This window comes from Maylandia zebra, linkage group LG2, assembly GCF_041146795.1.
Source record: "Maylandia zebra isolate NMK-2024a linkage group LG2, Mzebra_GT3a, whole genome shotgun sequence".
Classification (NCBI taxonomy): Eukaryota; Metazoa; Chordata; class Actinopteri; order Cichliformes; family Cichlidae; genus Maylandia; species Maylandia zebra.
In genome coordinates this window covers 34,462,702-34,478,071 of record NC_135168.1, presented here as the reverse complement: position 1 = coordinate 34,478,071, position 15,370 = coordinate 34,462,702, and the positions used below count along the sequence as shown (strand labels likewise).

Below are 15,370 nucleotides of genomic sequence, written 5' to 3'. Positions count from 1 at the left end.
TTTTTGTTTTAGGTTAGGCATGAGCGCCATCTTATGGCGCCAGAATGCATGAAAACAACTGAACATTTAAGCAGCTCATGGCTAGACTGATATCATGCTGATGTGTTTTCTTTTTTCTGCTTCAGATTTTGTTTGTAAGTCAGCTTCACTACCGGGATATGGCCGCAACGGCATCCAGCGGGTGAGATCACACTGAACCTGGCAAAGCATGAATAGCTGTGACATATTCTATCATACATATTATTTGGCTTAATTCAAATAACTCTTTTGGCCCCTTACACTTTTCATTACTACCTTCGACCAGCTTTCAAGCTGTTTTATTAGTTAATTCCCCGAAGCTCGCTGCTCTTGTTAATCTCACTGTCCTACTCTGTTCCTCAGCCTCAGAGTGCAGATTGCTACCAGTACCAATATGACAGTGGCAGCGAGGTCAACTGGGGAAGCAGAGGTAATTTAATATGACCTAAAAACACCTTATTAGAGCCAAGCAATTAATCTAACATGCTTTTTTTCAATTGCACTGATTTCATTTTCTCTCTCTCTTTTCTCCCAGCAGAACACAAAGTAAGGCTTTTTTAAAATAATGAAATTCCACTCCTTTTGTACCCGGGTATCTGAAATGTGTGCGTGTGTCCTTTCCTTTATCCTGCAGATTTACCCCTATGAGTCGCTCATCGTCACCACCAGAGGGCGCAACAGGCTGCCCAAAGATGTAGACAGAGCCAGACTGGAAGTAAGTTAACGGCCAAAGAAATCCCAAAACCATGACTAGAATTTGAGACTTAATTTCTGCTATGATGTGTTTTTCCAGCGCCACCTGTCCCCAGAGGAGTTTGTCCAAGTGTTCGGTATGACCGTGGAAGAGTTTGACCGGCTGGCTCTGTGGAAGAGAAATGAACTGAAAAAACAGGCGCGACTGTTTTAATAACATTCAGACGTGTGTTGAATACTGCCATAGAGTCGGAGACGGACTAACTGTAGGAGGGGACGGATAGAAACGAAGACTCCTACACAGTTACACTGCCATGCCCGAGAAACCTGTTCTACATCCCCTCACGTGATAAACCAAATTCTGGTCCCACCAGATGGACTCCTGGGATACCGAGAGACATTATGCACGCTGGACTGATAAACTTGTGTGCAACTTGTGTGGGGTGCAAGCAATAGAGACTGTCATACAGTAGTGTTTTGCTTTTGTTAAGCCTAAAGGATGAAGGATGGCGTGACCGTTAGTGACCAGAGCTGCAGTAGTAAAACATAATGAGGAGAATTTTGGCTTTGCCTTATTTGTTACGCTCTCTTAGGTATGACTGTGCAGCACCAGCAATCTGAATGAGTAGAATGTAGGTATAGCATATCATTTATGACACTTTATCAGTGAGAATGACTAGATGAAAAAGAGTGTGAGCCTGCGAGCATCGCTTTGCTTTTTTTTCTCTTTTTTTTTTTGGCTTAGGGATGCATTTTGTTTACCTGTGCCCCTGTTTTCTTGCTCTCTCACAGAAACTAAGAGACCTGTAGTTTACAACAATTGATTTAGATATGAAAACCAAACTGAGAACGCAAATGTACAATTTATCAGATCACTCTGGTTAAACTTGTCAAAGATCACCAATAGATTCATCTCACTGTGCAGCTGTGCGATAACCTAAAAGAATGTGCAATCACGGCGGTTCTGTCCTTCTGCTTTTCTACCCGTTGCAATAGAACAATGACTAAATGTTTTAGGATGAGAGTTGTAGTCATCCATTTGCATTTGCTTTTTATTTATATACTTTTAGAATGGTAATCTAATAATTTTGTAGCTCCAGAGATTATATCACTCACAGATAAAACACTCTGCAAAGGATTTAACGTGCCGACAAAGATCCAGGGTTGTTGAAGACTTTGAATACTGTTATTTTTGATTTTTGTCACTAAAATTAAACTTCAAATCAAAACCAGCCTCCTCTTTTTTATTACTTTACTAGCTACACTTTTAATAGACTGTGGAATATTTGTTTTAGGCAACTGCCCTTATTTGCTTTCCAGGTGCTTGTGTAAGTATGAAGACTGATACCACCAGAGCCTGTTCACTTCCTGTTAATGCCAGCTGGGGTGCTCAGTAGTACTCACTGCATAGAGTACCAACAGTGTCGAGCCATCCCTCATTTCTTCATGTTTTATTTCAAAAGACTCTCTGGTAATTTGGTCTTGAGCAATAGTTATCCAGCCTTTTGAAGGGTGTTTTAACTGTTTTTTGTTTCCTTTTTTTCACTCATTTTCAGTCATGCCACAACAGCAGTCACTTCAAGATGCTTTACATTGTAAGGTAAAGACACCAGAATAATACAGCCTCTACAGCTGTCTATATAATACGGTAGAGGCTCTGTCATGGTTTCGGGCTCCCTTTCAGCCAGTGGTGTTGGGGATTTTGTTAAAACTGATTGAATCATGAAAGAAAGAAAAAAAAGTACTGTCAGATTTGTATTCTTCAGCATGAAGATCCGAAACACTGCCAAAGCAGTAAAAGCACATCTTTAAAGAAAAACACACAATGGAACACTATGAGTCACCAGACCTCAACATTATTGAAGCAGTGTGGGATCATCTTGACAGAGAACAAAACAAATGCAACCAACATCCAAAGAAGAGCTTCGAAAGTCCTTCAAGAAGCCTGGAGAACAGTTCCTGAAGACTACCTAAATAAATCACAAGAAAGCTTGGCTATGGCTGTGTTGAAGAATCAAGGAGGTCATACCAAATATTGACTTTCAAGCTTGTTGGAATTACACAAACTCTGCTCTTGCCTTATATACTGTAGTTCTACATATGCTTGCATGTTTCAATAAATCACTGCACCTCTTTCCTAACAATCCCAACGGATCAAGATTGCACAGTAGTGTTATTTATTAGTTTCACAAATCTAGTACTCGTCATGTGTCTGAAATGATTCCTTTTTTCTGATAGCAAATCCTAGCATTCTGCTAATGCATGCTGATTGGTCAGCTATGGATTTAGGAGATTAAATGTTTTCCTTAATGGCACATTTTTTCCAAAAAGATCAATACAACAGATATCACTGTCATAGTGTGTTCAGAAAAAAATAAAATAAAACAGTTTTCTAGAGGTTAGGATCAGTGGTCCTGTGAGACTGCTATCTGGAGGCCTGTGTTAGAAATTGTCTGCACTTTGCTTATCTGAATTGTGAAATCATGGCAACGTCAAAGAGTGACTCATGGTATGCCTACCTGTGCGATTGTGCCTTGCTCTCGCAGTTGTCTGTTTTGTCAAAACCCTTTATGAAAAACTCTACCTTTACTTTACTGCTATTTTTATTTGCTAACTATCAGGCAAGTCCCCTCTATGAAACAAGAAACTTGGAGTTAGACTTCTCTCCCATTTAAAAAGGTTTTATTCCCATTATATAGCTGCCTGGAAGCCGCGCGGAAATCCTTGTACTTATCTGGCTGTCCTTTCTTAAAAAAAATCTACTGCTTTTGACAGTAAAACCTCTACTTGCGCAAGTAGAATAGCCAGCTGAAACTCTGCTCCCAGGCAAGTACAGACAGGGTCACATCATCATCTCTGCAACAGGTTCTTGTCTAAGATAAGCAAATAAGACATAATAGGCGCTTTAAGGGAGCAGCTAGGTGGGCTTGGCTTTGGACAGGGCCAGGCGAGTTCCTTCTCTTTGTTTAGCAGACTGCAGACGAAGAAGTGCTAACTTTACCCTTCAAGCACACTTGTAACCTTGTCAAACACGAGTCATTTGTGGCTCCGAGCTGTTCTGCTGCGACGGGAGCTTGGTGGCTTTAGGACCCAGCAGATCAGCGGGTGCCTGCTGCTGCTCTGTGTTGTATCCACTGTGGATCTATCAGCGGCGGCAGCAAGCAGCTCTCCACACGTCTTCACATGCTCACTCACTCATGGACCTGCAGTAGACTTTCACAGGGACAGCATCACAGCGCAATGGACACAAGCGGCCCCAAGTGTAAGTGTAAGCTGCTTTCTAATTCGTCAGCTAATTAAGACAAGCATGTGTTTGTTTATGGGAACTAATCATTTCTGGGAGACTGTCAAAGAGTGACACACACACCCTTCCTCTCAGACTTTTATCTGCGGAAAGTCTTGTTTTCTACTTCACTGAACCCAAATGTTTACTGCCTCATTTACCTTCAACAAACACTCACAAACATGTCATTTTAGACAAAGTAAATGTAAATGAAGCAAATTGAGTAAATGTGAACTCATGTGGAGCATCTACAAAGATACAATTGTAGTCCACTTAAAAGGAAAAGAAAAGAAATAAAGCTGCTTTGGTCTCCCCCCAGCTGCTTGGACAACCAGGAAACCAAGTGCAGACCCAAGACCCACAGTTTGATTGTTGTTCTAGAAAGTGAATCTCACTCATCCTGAGTCAAGTCAAATATCTGGATGTGGAGATGAGATCTTTACAGATTGGGTGATCCTGCTAGTAATTGTCTGGTATTGGACGCCAATGGCACAGAATTCTTTTGCACAGATCTCCAGGGATATGCAGTGTTTTTGTGTGTGTGTTGAATAGCCAGAAATACAAAATGTGTTTCCATGCCATGTGTTTTCTCTGGGTGGGGTGCACTCGCACCCCCTGCACAGAAACATGTTTTCCCACTGTAACAAAAAGCATATACACTTGCCTCCATCTGGGCTTTAGCTAAACATCAGAAGTGATGGCATTAATCAGGAAAGGTTTGACCAAGTGTAGCATTTCAACTAAGAACATATGGTCAAACCTGCAGTGATTTAAGCTGGTGTTGCTGTTTGCTTTTAGAGCTGTGAACTCTCAAATGGTTTTCATCGACTTGTTGCCCGCAGCCAGGCAGGTAAACATGTGATAGTGATTATAACGTTCAGCTTAATGGACATTTTTACTCAGCTGACTGGAAAGGAAAGAAAAGGGGGCAAACCTGCATGCCTACAAGAAAAACAACAATTCTTTTGGTCACTCCTGCCCTCCCGTCCTCAGTTTACCTCCTTTTCCATTCTTTGTGACTCTGTCAGCATATGAGGATTATGTTGATGTTAGCAGTGTTTTTGGTGTGGAGGCAAAGCATCTTAGGAAGGAAGTTTTTAGGGCTTGTCCAGATTTGCAGACGAGCAGAAAATCTCATCTGTCATTGCTATCTTTCTCAACAGAGAAACTCGTACAAACACACAAGAATGCATCTTGACAGACTGGGCTTTTTGTTTGTGTAAACACCATGAGAATAAACACTCCCATGTCCCCTGCTTGCCTGCAGCTATTTATTTGATCTGTCAGATATGTTATAATGGGCTAATGAGCATTCATAAAGTTTGTAGCATGTCAGAAATGATAAAGATATTAGTAAAGAAGGTCCACTTCAAAACATCCTGCAAAGTGATGAACACTCTCCAGGAGGCTGACATTGATAATGTAGAGGAGTTCACAAGAGCTGAATCTTTTGTATTTGTGAGGAGCAAACTAGAAGTCAGCTTCAAGAACTGAAAGGTCAAATTAGCTCTGGGACTGCAATCTTTGGACAGATGACACTAAGATCAAAATTATAGAGAAAGGTTCAGGACCTGAAGTATATCTTTCAAAGCCCAGTAAATGCAGTGATGCATGGGTGTGTGTCTTCCAGTGGCATTGGATCACTAATGTTTACAGATGACGTGATAGGAGATAGAAGCAGCCAGATAAATTCTAATGTTTATAAAGATTTATACACATCTTCTGCTTATATTCAGACAAATGCTACAGAGTTGATGTGAAAGAGCTTCATGGGACACACGGGGAATGAGGAAGAAAACATACTGCAAAAGGCAAAACAGGGGTTATGTCACGCAGGAGTCAATCGCCACATCTTTAACTGATCAAGTTGCACTAAAAGCTAAAAAAGAAAAACCCAAGGCAGCAAAAATGTGCGGAACTGCTTTTGCAGTTAGAATTCATATGTTCAGATATCAAACTTGTAAAAGTTGACAAGTGGCAGGTAGGAACTTGAATGGTGTGAGCCAGCGACTGTCTGAGCCAGCTGCAGCAGCAGCAGTGTAACAAAGGTTTTGTTTCCACAGTCGACCTCAGTGAACAGTGTGAGAAGCAGAGCATTCAGGTGGGTGTGAGAAGGGTGAGGTCGTCCCTGCAGAGATGCATCGCAGCAACGGGGTTTGCCTGTGATTTAGCCCATCAGATATGATGAATTGAGGCTATTGTCAGAGCATGTGGAAGAACTTGTAGAGAAAAACAATAGACTATGGAGTAGAAAATGATGCAGAGAGAAATGCACAAGTTCACCACATGCAAATCCCTACTCCGTATATTCATTTCTGCTAATGTGACAGCGTGCTCCACATTCCACTGAGTACTATATGAAAAAGACAGCCAGTGTGTTGCAGGGCATCCATGCGCCCGTGCTTGTGTGCCTGTTGGAATGTCATTCCAACCCCCACCATCCTCTTAATATATTATTCACAAAGGAAACGGCTCAGAGTAAGAAAATGTTTTTCTTTTCATAGAACTGAGTTCTGAGCACTGTTAGGAGACAACAGAGGTTTTAATTGGTAGCGGTCGTATTAAATCACAATTTCAGTGGTTTCAGGTTAGCAGTGCAAAAGAGCACAATTAAAATGCTGCCCGCTTTCATCATCTATGCAGCGGTCAGGGGACTTCACTGTGTGCACATTTATGCAACACTTCCTGATTATCTGCTGGGTGATCTGCATTTTTATGTAACAAACAAAGAGTCCTTATACATTTAGCTTTTGTCCAGTATTTTACAACTTGGCTTTTTACCATTAGTTTTAGCAGCCAAAATGAGCAAAATCATAGCTTCCTATGATGTTGTCCTCCTTGCTCAGCTTTCCAGTTGAGTTCGATGAGGTCAAGGAGGATTAACAACAATAAAACCATCCTGTGGTTCAGTTTAAATGTTGTTCGTTTAGTCTGTTTCGCATCCTGTTGTAAATGAAATAGCCAGACGTAACAAAGGACAGTTACAATGAATTCTACAGGCCATAAAATAGCATTCACCTTCATTTACAGTTCAAAAAACTCAAAGAAAGCTGCCTGTTCTCTGGTGCAAAGCTGTTTCCAGTAGAACTCTAGATCTTTTCTATGATGTGATGTACACAGTATAGTATTATTGTAACTAACTTGAACCACATGAATGTCAATGAGACCCAGAACATATAGAAAAGGGAATCTCCCTTCCATATAACCTTTGTTCAAAAGAGTCTTTGTTTTGTTTCCCTTTTGAGACTTTAGTAGGAGTTTTTAATTATGAAGAAGCTTTGCAGACATGGGTCGCTCACACATGTAGCATACATTAAGGCATTTAGTATGATATACGTGTATGTATGATATATGTGCTTCATCATTCATGAGCTCTAAATTATGGATGATTGTAGACCAGCACTATAAGAAGTGGAATTCCCCCCTCTTTAACCCTATGAGAACAGGAGATCACCATGATTCATATGGCTGTATATGTGTGCGGGTTATGTGAGTGTATGTGCACATGTGGGCGTGCACATGTAGGCAGTGGTCATTCTCCACACATTGCTGTTTATATAGGGTTTCCATGGAGACCTGCATCACACCACTGTAGCAGGGGACTATAGAGTGTACGTGACACTGAGGAAAAAAAGGTGTTTTCTTATGCTGCTGACAGTGAAAAGGGACTCTGCCTGAGGTGTGCTGGCACACAGACACAAGCAGTACTTATAAAAGATTACGATTTATTGGGAAAACTTGGCATAATAGGACTTGTCTAACCTGTTATCAGTTAGGACGTCTATATGTGACTTTCGAACAGATGTGAATTAGGGTGATTTATGAAACAGGTACAGAAATTTAATTTAATTTTTTTCCATTTTGCTTTAGGGGGTAAAGAGACATGTTACCGACAACACATGGTGTGGAATTCACAAGAGTTTTGGTGTATGATGTGTGATGACGTATACCACAAAACATTGTAACATAATGTTTGATATTATCTACATTAAAAAAGTAGATTTCATGCTTGGCTCTTTTGAAGAAGTTCGGTCTGTAAAATGATATTTTTAAAGTCTTTGTGTCAGTTTATTGTGGTTCTTTGCTCCAGTCACTGTCAGTGAAGGAATTATTGTTATTGTGTATAAATGCAAAAATGACTGTAAAAGTAAAATATTGAAACACTGCAAAACAGCTTCTCACCTGTAGGTTTTTCCCTGTTGCTGTGCTTTGGCATTCTTTTCATTGGACCATGAAAAAAGCAGGACAAATTCTGGTATTTCATATAAGAAGGTCTTAGTGGCTGGAGCCGATCCCAGGTCACACTAGGGGAGTCACAAGCTACCCTCCCACCTATGGTCAGTATAGAACAGCCATTTAACTATGAGCGTCTTTGGAATGTGGGAAGAACCTGAAAACAAAACCCAAGCAGATAGACTATGAAAAAAGACTCCAGCCTGCCAATAGCTTATTATATTGTAATGATATTTAATACTTTGCAGACTTTCCACCTCCTTTGTTTTCTGCCTCTGTGGTTTCATGCTTCTTTGAAGACTGAACACATATTGCACTTAGTGAAAAAAGAACAAAAAAGAAGTGAAACTACATGAGGCACGACATGCTAATCCATTACCTAAAACACTGCATGGAAGTGTGTTGAAAGGTAACTTAGTAATGATTTAGTAAATGTTATTTTAACTTTTTAGACATAACTATTGTTTATAATCAAGACTCATTTTATTGTTTACACTGCAAAATCCATGCCCAAAGTCATCCTCATTATGCATTTAAATGCTCTTAACTATACAATACAAAGGCAGTTATCAAGGCCTTCTTATGGCTAACATGACAGATTCAGACAACAGAAATCTCAGCTTTCTGGTGAAAACTGAATACAGCGTTTTAGTTCAGATCTTATTAACACAGAAAATCCCAAGTGGAGACAAAGCAGCCTCTCTCCTCCTTCTGTGCATGTGTGACTGGGATTCTGAGCGTGTGCGTGCACGCACGCGCACGTAAATGGTGTGTGTGAGTGTCTGCCGGCATCTGTTCTGTCTATATTACCCTTGTCTGTGCAACATCAGTGCTTCCACTTGCAAAATAGCATCTTTCTAAGTGTGTGAATGCTTTTCTGTGAGGGAGACATAGCATTGTGGTGATCTCATAGGACTGAGGGCAGATACGGGATCTGAATAATACTGACTGCACTGTAGGGGCTTTGTCTAGCAGCAGGCTGAGTCAAGCCCTCTGTGCCATCCTGGACCTGAATAAATCAGAGCAAAAAATGAAAAATGAGAGCAAGGGGAAGGAAGTCTAGCAGGCAGACATCCCTTTGACCTTAGTCCATATTGAGAAATGCCCAGATGCATATGTTTACACCTGGTGAGTATTACTGTTGATCAGACTCTTTCTACCCATCTGTCCATTTTTGTCTCCTCCCTTTTTTTTATTGCATTTTATTTTTCAGGGACACTGGGAAGATCGGCCCTGCCTCACAATGCACTGATAAAATACAGGGAAATCCCCTGGGCACTTTGCCATTCTGTTACTGTGGTAATGCATAAACAGGCATCATCAGCTGTTGAGATGCTTCTTCATCACACACAAGAGATTTGCCACAGTAGACTGAGGGGTAAAGGATTGTAGGAGTCAAAAGTGGAACTCTGCTACACCAGAAGAAATCTTATTTCAGGGCGTCAGTAGTACAACTTCAGTGTTGCCTCTTTCAACAGTGTAATTATTTCAGTAACATAAACCTTTCTCCCATACCTGTCAGATACAATTATTCTTAGGGCCTGATAGCATGAGATTCTTGCTACAGAGATGCAAAAGCTGCTGAACAAACATCACCAATGTCAGGTAGGAAGAAAGAGCAGAGTTGCTTTACTAACCTGACCTCTAACTTAGGACCTTGACTGTCTCTTTGAGATAGCAGCTCTAGCTATCACCGTCTGAACATCAAAAGCTTCTGTGCTTAATGGCTGACCTTCAAAGAGCCAGTTAATGCTTAAGCAGGTGAGCGGGAGAGCACAAGCCCATACTTCTCCCACACTCTGACCATAAGTGCCCCGGCCACCATAGATACCTAATGAGTTTGAGTATTTTCTCTGTCTGGGGTGAGCTCGTTAGAGTGGTGTAATTAGTAGGAGCAAGAATGCAGGATGGAGCCAGAAATCTCTTAGAGACAGACTGCACGACACAAACAAACCGAATGTAAGTGATGTGTAGAAATATTTGCTTTGATTCGGGGAGAGGCTCAGGGAGATTTAAACAAAGATGTTAGATTGGAAAGTAATTGTGCCGTGAAACGCATGCTCTGCTGAATGCAACGCTGTTTATCGCTCTGTCAGTTTCGGGTCAGTGTGCTGGCCAGTTATTGCAAAGAAAAATAAAAATCTCAGACAGAATAATACTCTACTCGCGTAGAAACTCAGCATATCTATATCCTTAGAGAGTCCCCATCACTGTTATATTTATTGTCTTTGCTCATACACTTGTATCATGGAGTGTAGGATCGTTGCTGTATTTTATAATAACCTGAAGCAGCTTCCCGAGTCCAGTAAAAACAGTGGGGGTGGAGCATGTTTTTCTCTCTCTCCTTAGCCATATACCTTTGCAGTTCCTCCAAAACAAATAAACTTTTCCACATGTTCTTCTCACCTGCTGCTCAGCTCCAGTTTTGTAATCTACATTTAGTATATATGTTCATTATCACTGCTTTGTCAGACATTACTACCTACACAATGAATGCATTAACAAAAAGGCCATGAGAACATAATTATCTCTCAGGGGTTCAGCCTGTAGCTGCTAAATGAGTTTTTGCAGTAATCGCATATTCAAGGCTCTGTTTTATTGTTTCTTTGAAATGCAGCTGCAGATGCATTCTCTATTCTATCTGGTGAATGATCTAGATAGTGAAATGAGAATGGGGTCACCAGAGACGCTGCAGTCAAAGTGGGAATGGGTCAGCTGACAGGAAGAGGAAACAGAAGGCTGGAGGTGATAGGTGATGTCATCGGCAGAGAGAGGGAGTTCATCTCTATTGGGGGCCATATGAGAGAACTCCATAGAGATGCTCAGCCCATTATACTAATGATGATGAGGAAAAATGCTTTGTTTTGCTACTTTTTTAAATCTCCCTTTCAGGGTCTTCAGTAGGTAGTTTAGTAGTCCTGGCATAACCTTTAAATACCCACACTTTCTACTCTATATGCCAGACATGCTTCCAATGAATGGGCTCTTATTCCCTAAGCCCTCAAAAACATGTAATGACATCTCTGTTTTCAGGCCCGGCAATATTGACCAATAATAAGATTTACTTAAACATTCATTAATTTTAAACTAATATATTTCTTTGGAGTGTATGTTGATAAAAACTATAAGCACAGCAATATAAAATATTGTCATTTTTTGTGTTTAAATGTTAAGTAAATATATCCAGCAAATCATTAGTATTCAGTTGATGAAGTGTCTGAAAGTCCAGTATTTATTTTCCCTGTGGCTTTTTGCCATCCATCAACTCCTCCAGCCTTAAAGTTTAAATGCTAACCAAAAAATAACCAGGACACCTAGGGAAAGCATAAGATAATGTGCCAAGAGACGAGCTGATGAAAATCAGGTGGGGCAGAGACGTATGTGAGGCTGGTGTAGGACATGAATGAGGACAGCGAGATAGTGGTGAGGTGTGCGGTCGGAGTGACAGATGTGTTCAAGGAGGAGGTGGGATTGCCTCAAGAGTCAGCTATGACTTCCTCTTGTTTGTAGAGGTGATGGACAGATTGAGAGATGAGGTTAGACAGGAGTCTGCACACGACACTGTGACTGTGTAGAAGATAGCCTGGAGAGGTGGAAGCATGCTTTGGAGAGAAGAGGAATAAAAGTCAGCAGAAGCAAGACAGAATACATGTTTGTCAATGAGAGCAAAACAGGTGTAGCTGTGAAGGAGCAACGGAGCAGAGTTAGTGAAGGTGGAGGAGTTTAAATATCAGGGATCAACCGTCCAGACAAATGGACAGTGCACGAGCGAGGTGAAGAAGAGTGGAGATAAGTGTCAGGAGTGATGTGAAGGATAACAGCGAGAGTGAAATGGACAGGGTCACCAGGATTGATTGCACTGACAAAATGACAGTAGGTGGAGCTGGAGAAGGAAGAATTGATTTTCATTGGGAGTCACCAGGATTTGACAAGAAGTTAATACACAAGTGGAACAGCTCAGGTTAAGCAGTTTGGAGACAAAGTTAGAGCAGCAAGGCCGAGAAGGTTTGAGCATGTGCAGAAGAGGGATAGTGGATATATTGGACAGAGGATGCTGAAGAAGGAGCTGCCCAGGCAAGATGAAAAGTGGAAGACAAGAGAAAAAAACCCATGAAGGTAATCAAAGGGGACATTCAGAGGCTTGGTGTGAGAAAAGTGGATGCCAAGGACAGGGTTAGGTGGAAACCGATGATCTGCTGTAGCAGGAAGAAGCCAAAAGAAGAACCAAAGCTCCTCAATGATATGCTGTTTGCTCATTTAAAACCAACACAACAGACTAAATTATGCTAAAATGCTCCACAAAACTTAAGGACACTGCACAGTTGGACGATTACTATGTTCTCCCATAATATAACATTGAATGTTGTTTGTGCAAGAGGCCCCAAGAAGATGTGTGAAAAAGTGCTTGTAAACTGTGCACAGGTGTGCCTGTGTGGTAAACCACACTAAATCATTTTGTTGCCTAAACTTAGCCAACCAGAGCGAGAAAATAAAAGTAACACTGTGGTATCTCCTAGCAGCTACTGCTAAAGAGCATGAATGGGACACCCTCATTGGGGACAGTCGTTTCACCGAGTTTCATGTCTCCATCTCGTGCACTATAGCACCATCGCTTAGTTGAAGCTAGAGTAACCTTTATAACACCACCTAATGAGGTACTGTTATATTCCTTGTAGCAAGTTAACTTCAAAGCTCATGACATCAGATATGGGTCACGTTCAGTCTGGAAATAGCATACAACATTATGGCATGTTTAGCAGATTGTACGCAACAATGCTCAACAGGCCTAAAGCTATGCTCTCTCTTGTTTGATGGATATATCTGTTTCACAATCAGCAGTGATATGGACATGAATCCTATTGTATTAAAACTGTACCGTAGGTTGAACACCTGGAAATGCACCAGCTTTTCCAATCAAACATAAATGAATAAGTACATTTCCATATCTGAATAAAGCCTTGGTGTATGAACTTTGTACTTCTTCTTGAGGTTCTCAAGTTCCATAATGTCCCCACTCAGGGCATTAAGCAACAACTCATTTTTCCTGCCAGTGCTTTTAACATGGTCAGCTCAAGTTGCCATGGTGACTGTGCCAGCTTGGCCCCCTCATCGCTGCCTGCAGCTATATTTCCCAGTCTATTTGTGACTGCAAGCAAGCCATTTCATACACAGTCCTTCTGTGTGATGTCAAATATAGCAACTTTATATACCGTGAAAGTAAAATGAACGTACAGCAACAGCATTTTTTTGAATATCTCTTCCTCCATCACAAATGACGCAGTAAAAAGTAGCAGAAAGACTGGCAGCAGCCATCAAGATGATTTGCGCTATGAACCGGATCTGTCCCTGTGTACCTGTGGTGTTCTCCAGAGATATCACTTTGCGAATGCCCAGACACGTTTCTACTGGCGAGAGGAAAGAAGAGCTGTCACTCTTGGGAAATGCCAGGAATTCGAAGGGTAGGGTGGGAGGGAATTTCATCATGATAGGGCACAGCCTGGTGAGAGAAGGCATTGTTGGCACACCTCCTAATTCAATTAAAAACTGGGCGAACATCTGGCTGTCTGGTTTACCTCATTCTTTGTTACACGGAGTGGTGTGATAAATCCTGTGGTGAACGGTGATCTCCTTTCTCATCTGTGCTTCTTAACATTATGAATCAGCTCTTTTTTTTTCAAACATGCCTGACTCAGCTTTGATGACTGAGTTGGATGGAGGTATTTAGGTAACACTCACACGGCATGATGATAACACTCAAACGCCACTGTCTCTGTACTGAAAACCCTATCCTTTGACTCACTTAACATGAGATAAGATTATGCTTTTGCACACAAAAAATATGCTTTTCGTCTCCTTCAAAAACTTGCTGGGTCGTATTGTTCGGCCGAGGAAGAAAGACACCTACACAGTGCAGTGTGCTTTCATGTCAGATCGGGTTGAGAAATGGTTGTGTATCCAGCATCTCCAAAGACAATAAGGAAAGGGGCTCTTCCAAGAATAATCCATCAGTTTTCAGTAGATACAGATCTCTTGTGGAGTCACAGATGGTACCGTCTTTTTTTTTCTCGAACTGCTTTATCTGGCATGACTTACATCTTTATGGTTCTCCTTTGTTTTGCACTGTGGACTTGACCAGTAGTTTTCATTGTAATAAACACTAGGTTTTGTTTTATCATTAACTGTGACTATTTCTGCCCCGAAGGCTTTAGCTTTTCAAAAACCTGAGATCCATCGCACCCAGCTGTAATATGGTTCAAGGTGGTGTGAATTTTACAACTTGGTGTGCTTTCACATCCCTCCTCTAACATCCACAGTTCTGTATGTGGTCAGATATTTACTATTGAGGTCAAAGTTCAGATTTAGTCACTATCAGAACTCGTTTTTTTTTAAGGCCATATCAGGCAGTATGTGAGACTATTTTGGGAAAAGCTGGGAAGCACCATTTACGAGTGAGGAAGGGTCTGGCTTTTTTATCAATAGATTTTAGAAGGAGCTCATTAGTGCGGCGCTTTTCTTCACAAATACAATTCTGTGCAAAAGCATCGAGCCACTACTCATTTCTTTATATTTAACTTCCAAGGAGTCCAGTCCTTTTACCGGACCATTTTTAGAGGAGTAGTTTTTGTTTGTAACGCCACTTAACACTGACCTATGACTCATTTAAGCATAAAAAGACACCCAACTCAAGTGATGAACCAGGGTTGTGTTTACTTACAACAAGCAAATTAGCAATTTGTTACTAGCAGCTAATTACAAACAGATGTAATTTGTTCCCATTCCTTTGGTTTAGCTGAAAACCTCTTGTATGTCAGCATGGTGTGCAGTGTGTCCTTAAAAAATCTGAGGAAACTACACAGGTGTAGGACATAAAAGAAATGACAAGCCTCAAAACTATCTGCAACAGATTAACAGTATCTGATTAGCATTTTTGAGACATGCATCTGGCCCTTCAGTTGATCCATCTACTGTTTGCTTAAGCATCAGCAGAAAGGCCTCAGAATGGTGGCTGTTATAAAATCATTCTTAAGGAAGGACAACTTGGAGAAAAGCCTGAGCAAAAAATTCATCCGCTTGAATTTGAACACTCTTTGCTGTGGAACCAATGCTATGTTACTCTTTCAAAGAGAGGGAAGAAAGAAAATA

The 15,370-nt window shown here is 41.1% G+C and overlaps 2 protein-coding genes across 9 annotated transcripts in view; both read left to right on the top strand.

Annotated features, from left to right (window-relative positions):
- The window catches only part of ablim3 (actin binding LIM protein family, member 3), a 46,716-nt gene extending 44,773 nt beyond the window's left edge, over window positions 1-1,943 (top strand). For 5 of the 6 annotated variants that reach the window (XR_013101328.1, XR_013101326.1, XR_013101324.1 and 2 more), the window contains 4 exons: window positions 126-181; window positions 382-448; window positions 554-733; window positions 812-1,943. Coding sequence is in view for 1 of the 6 variants with exons in the window: in XM_004541118.3 (XP_004541175.1) it covers window positions 126-181; window positions 382-448; window positions 557-564; window positions 653-733; window positions 812-925 (326 nt within the window). In the remaining 5 variants the exon portion in view is untranslated. The remainder of the gene's footprint in view (window positions 1-125; window positions 182-381; window positions 449-553; window positions 734-811) is intronic. The other variant, XM_004541118.3, reaches the window with a different exon arrangement.
- A 1,736-nt stretch (window positions 1,944-3,679) lies between these two features.
- afap1l1a (actin filament associated protein 1-like 1a) overlaps window positions 3,680-15,370 on the top strand; it is a 28,633-nt gene continuing 16,942 nt past the window's right edge. Inside the window, exon 1 of one of the 3 annotated variants that reach the window (XM_076891442.1) lies at window positions 3,680-3,979. In XM_076891442.1, the coding sequence (XP_076747557.1) occupies window positions 3,895-3,979 (85 nt within the window). In that variant the 5' untranslated portion in view covers window positions 3,680-3,894. The remainder of the gene's footprint in view (window positions 3,980-15,370) is intronic. The other 2 variants (XM_076891447.1, XM_004541124.5) reach the window with 2 other exon arrangements.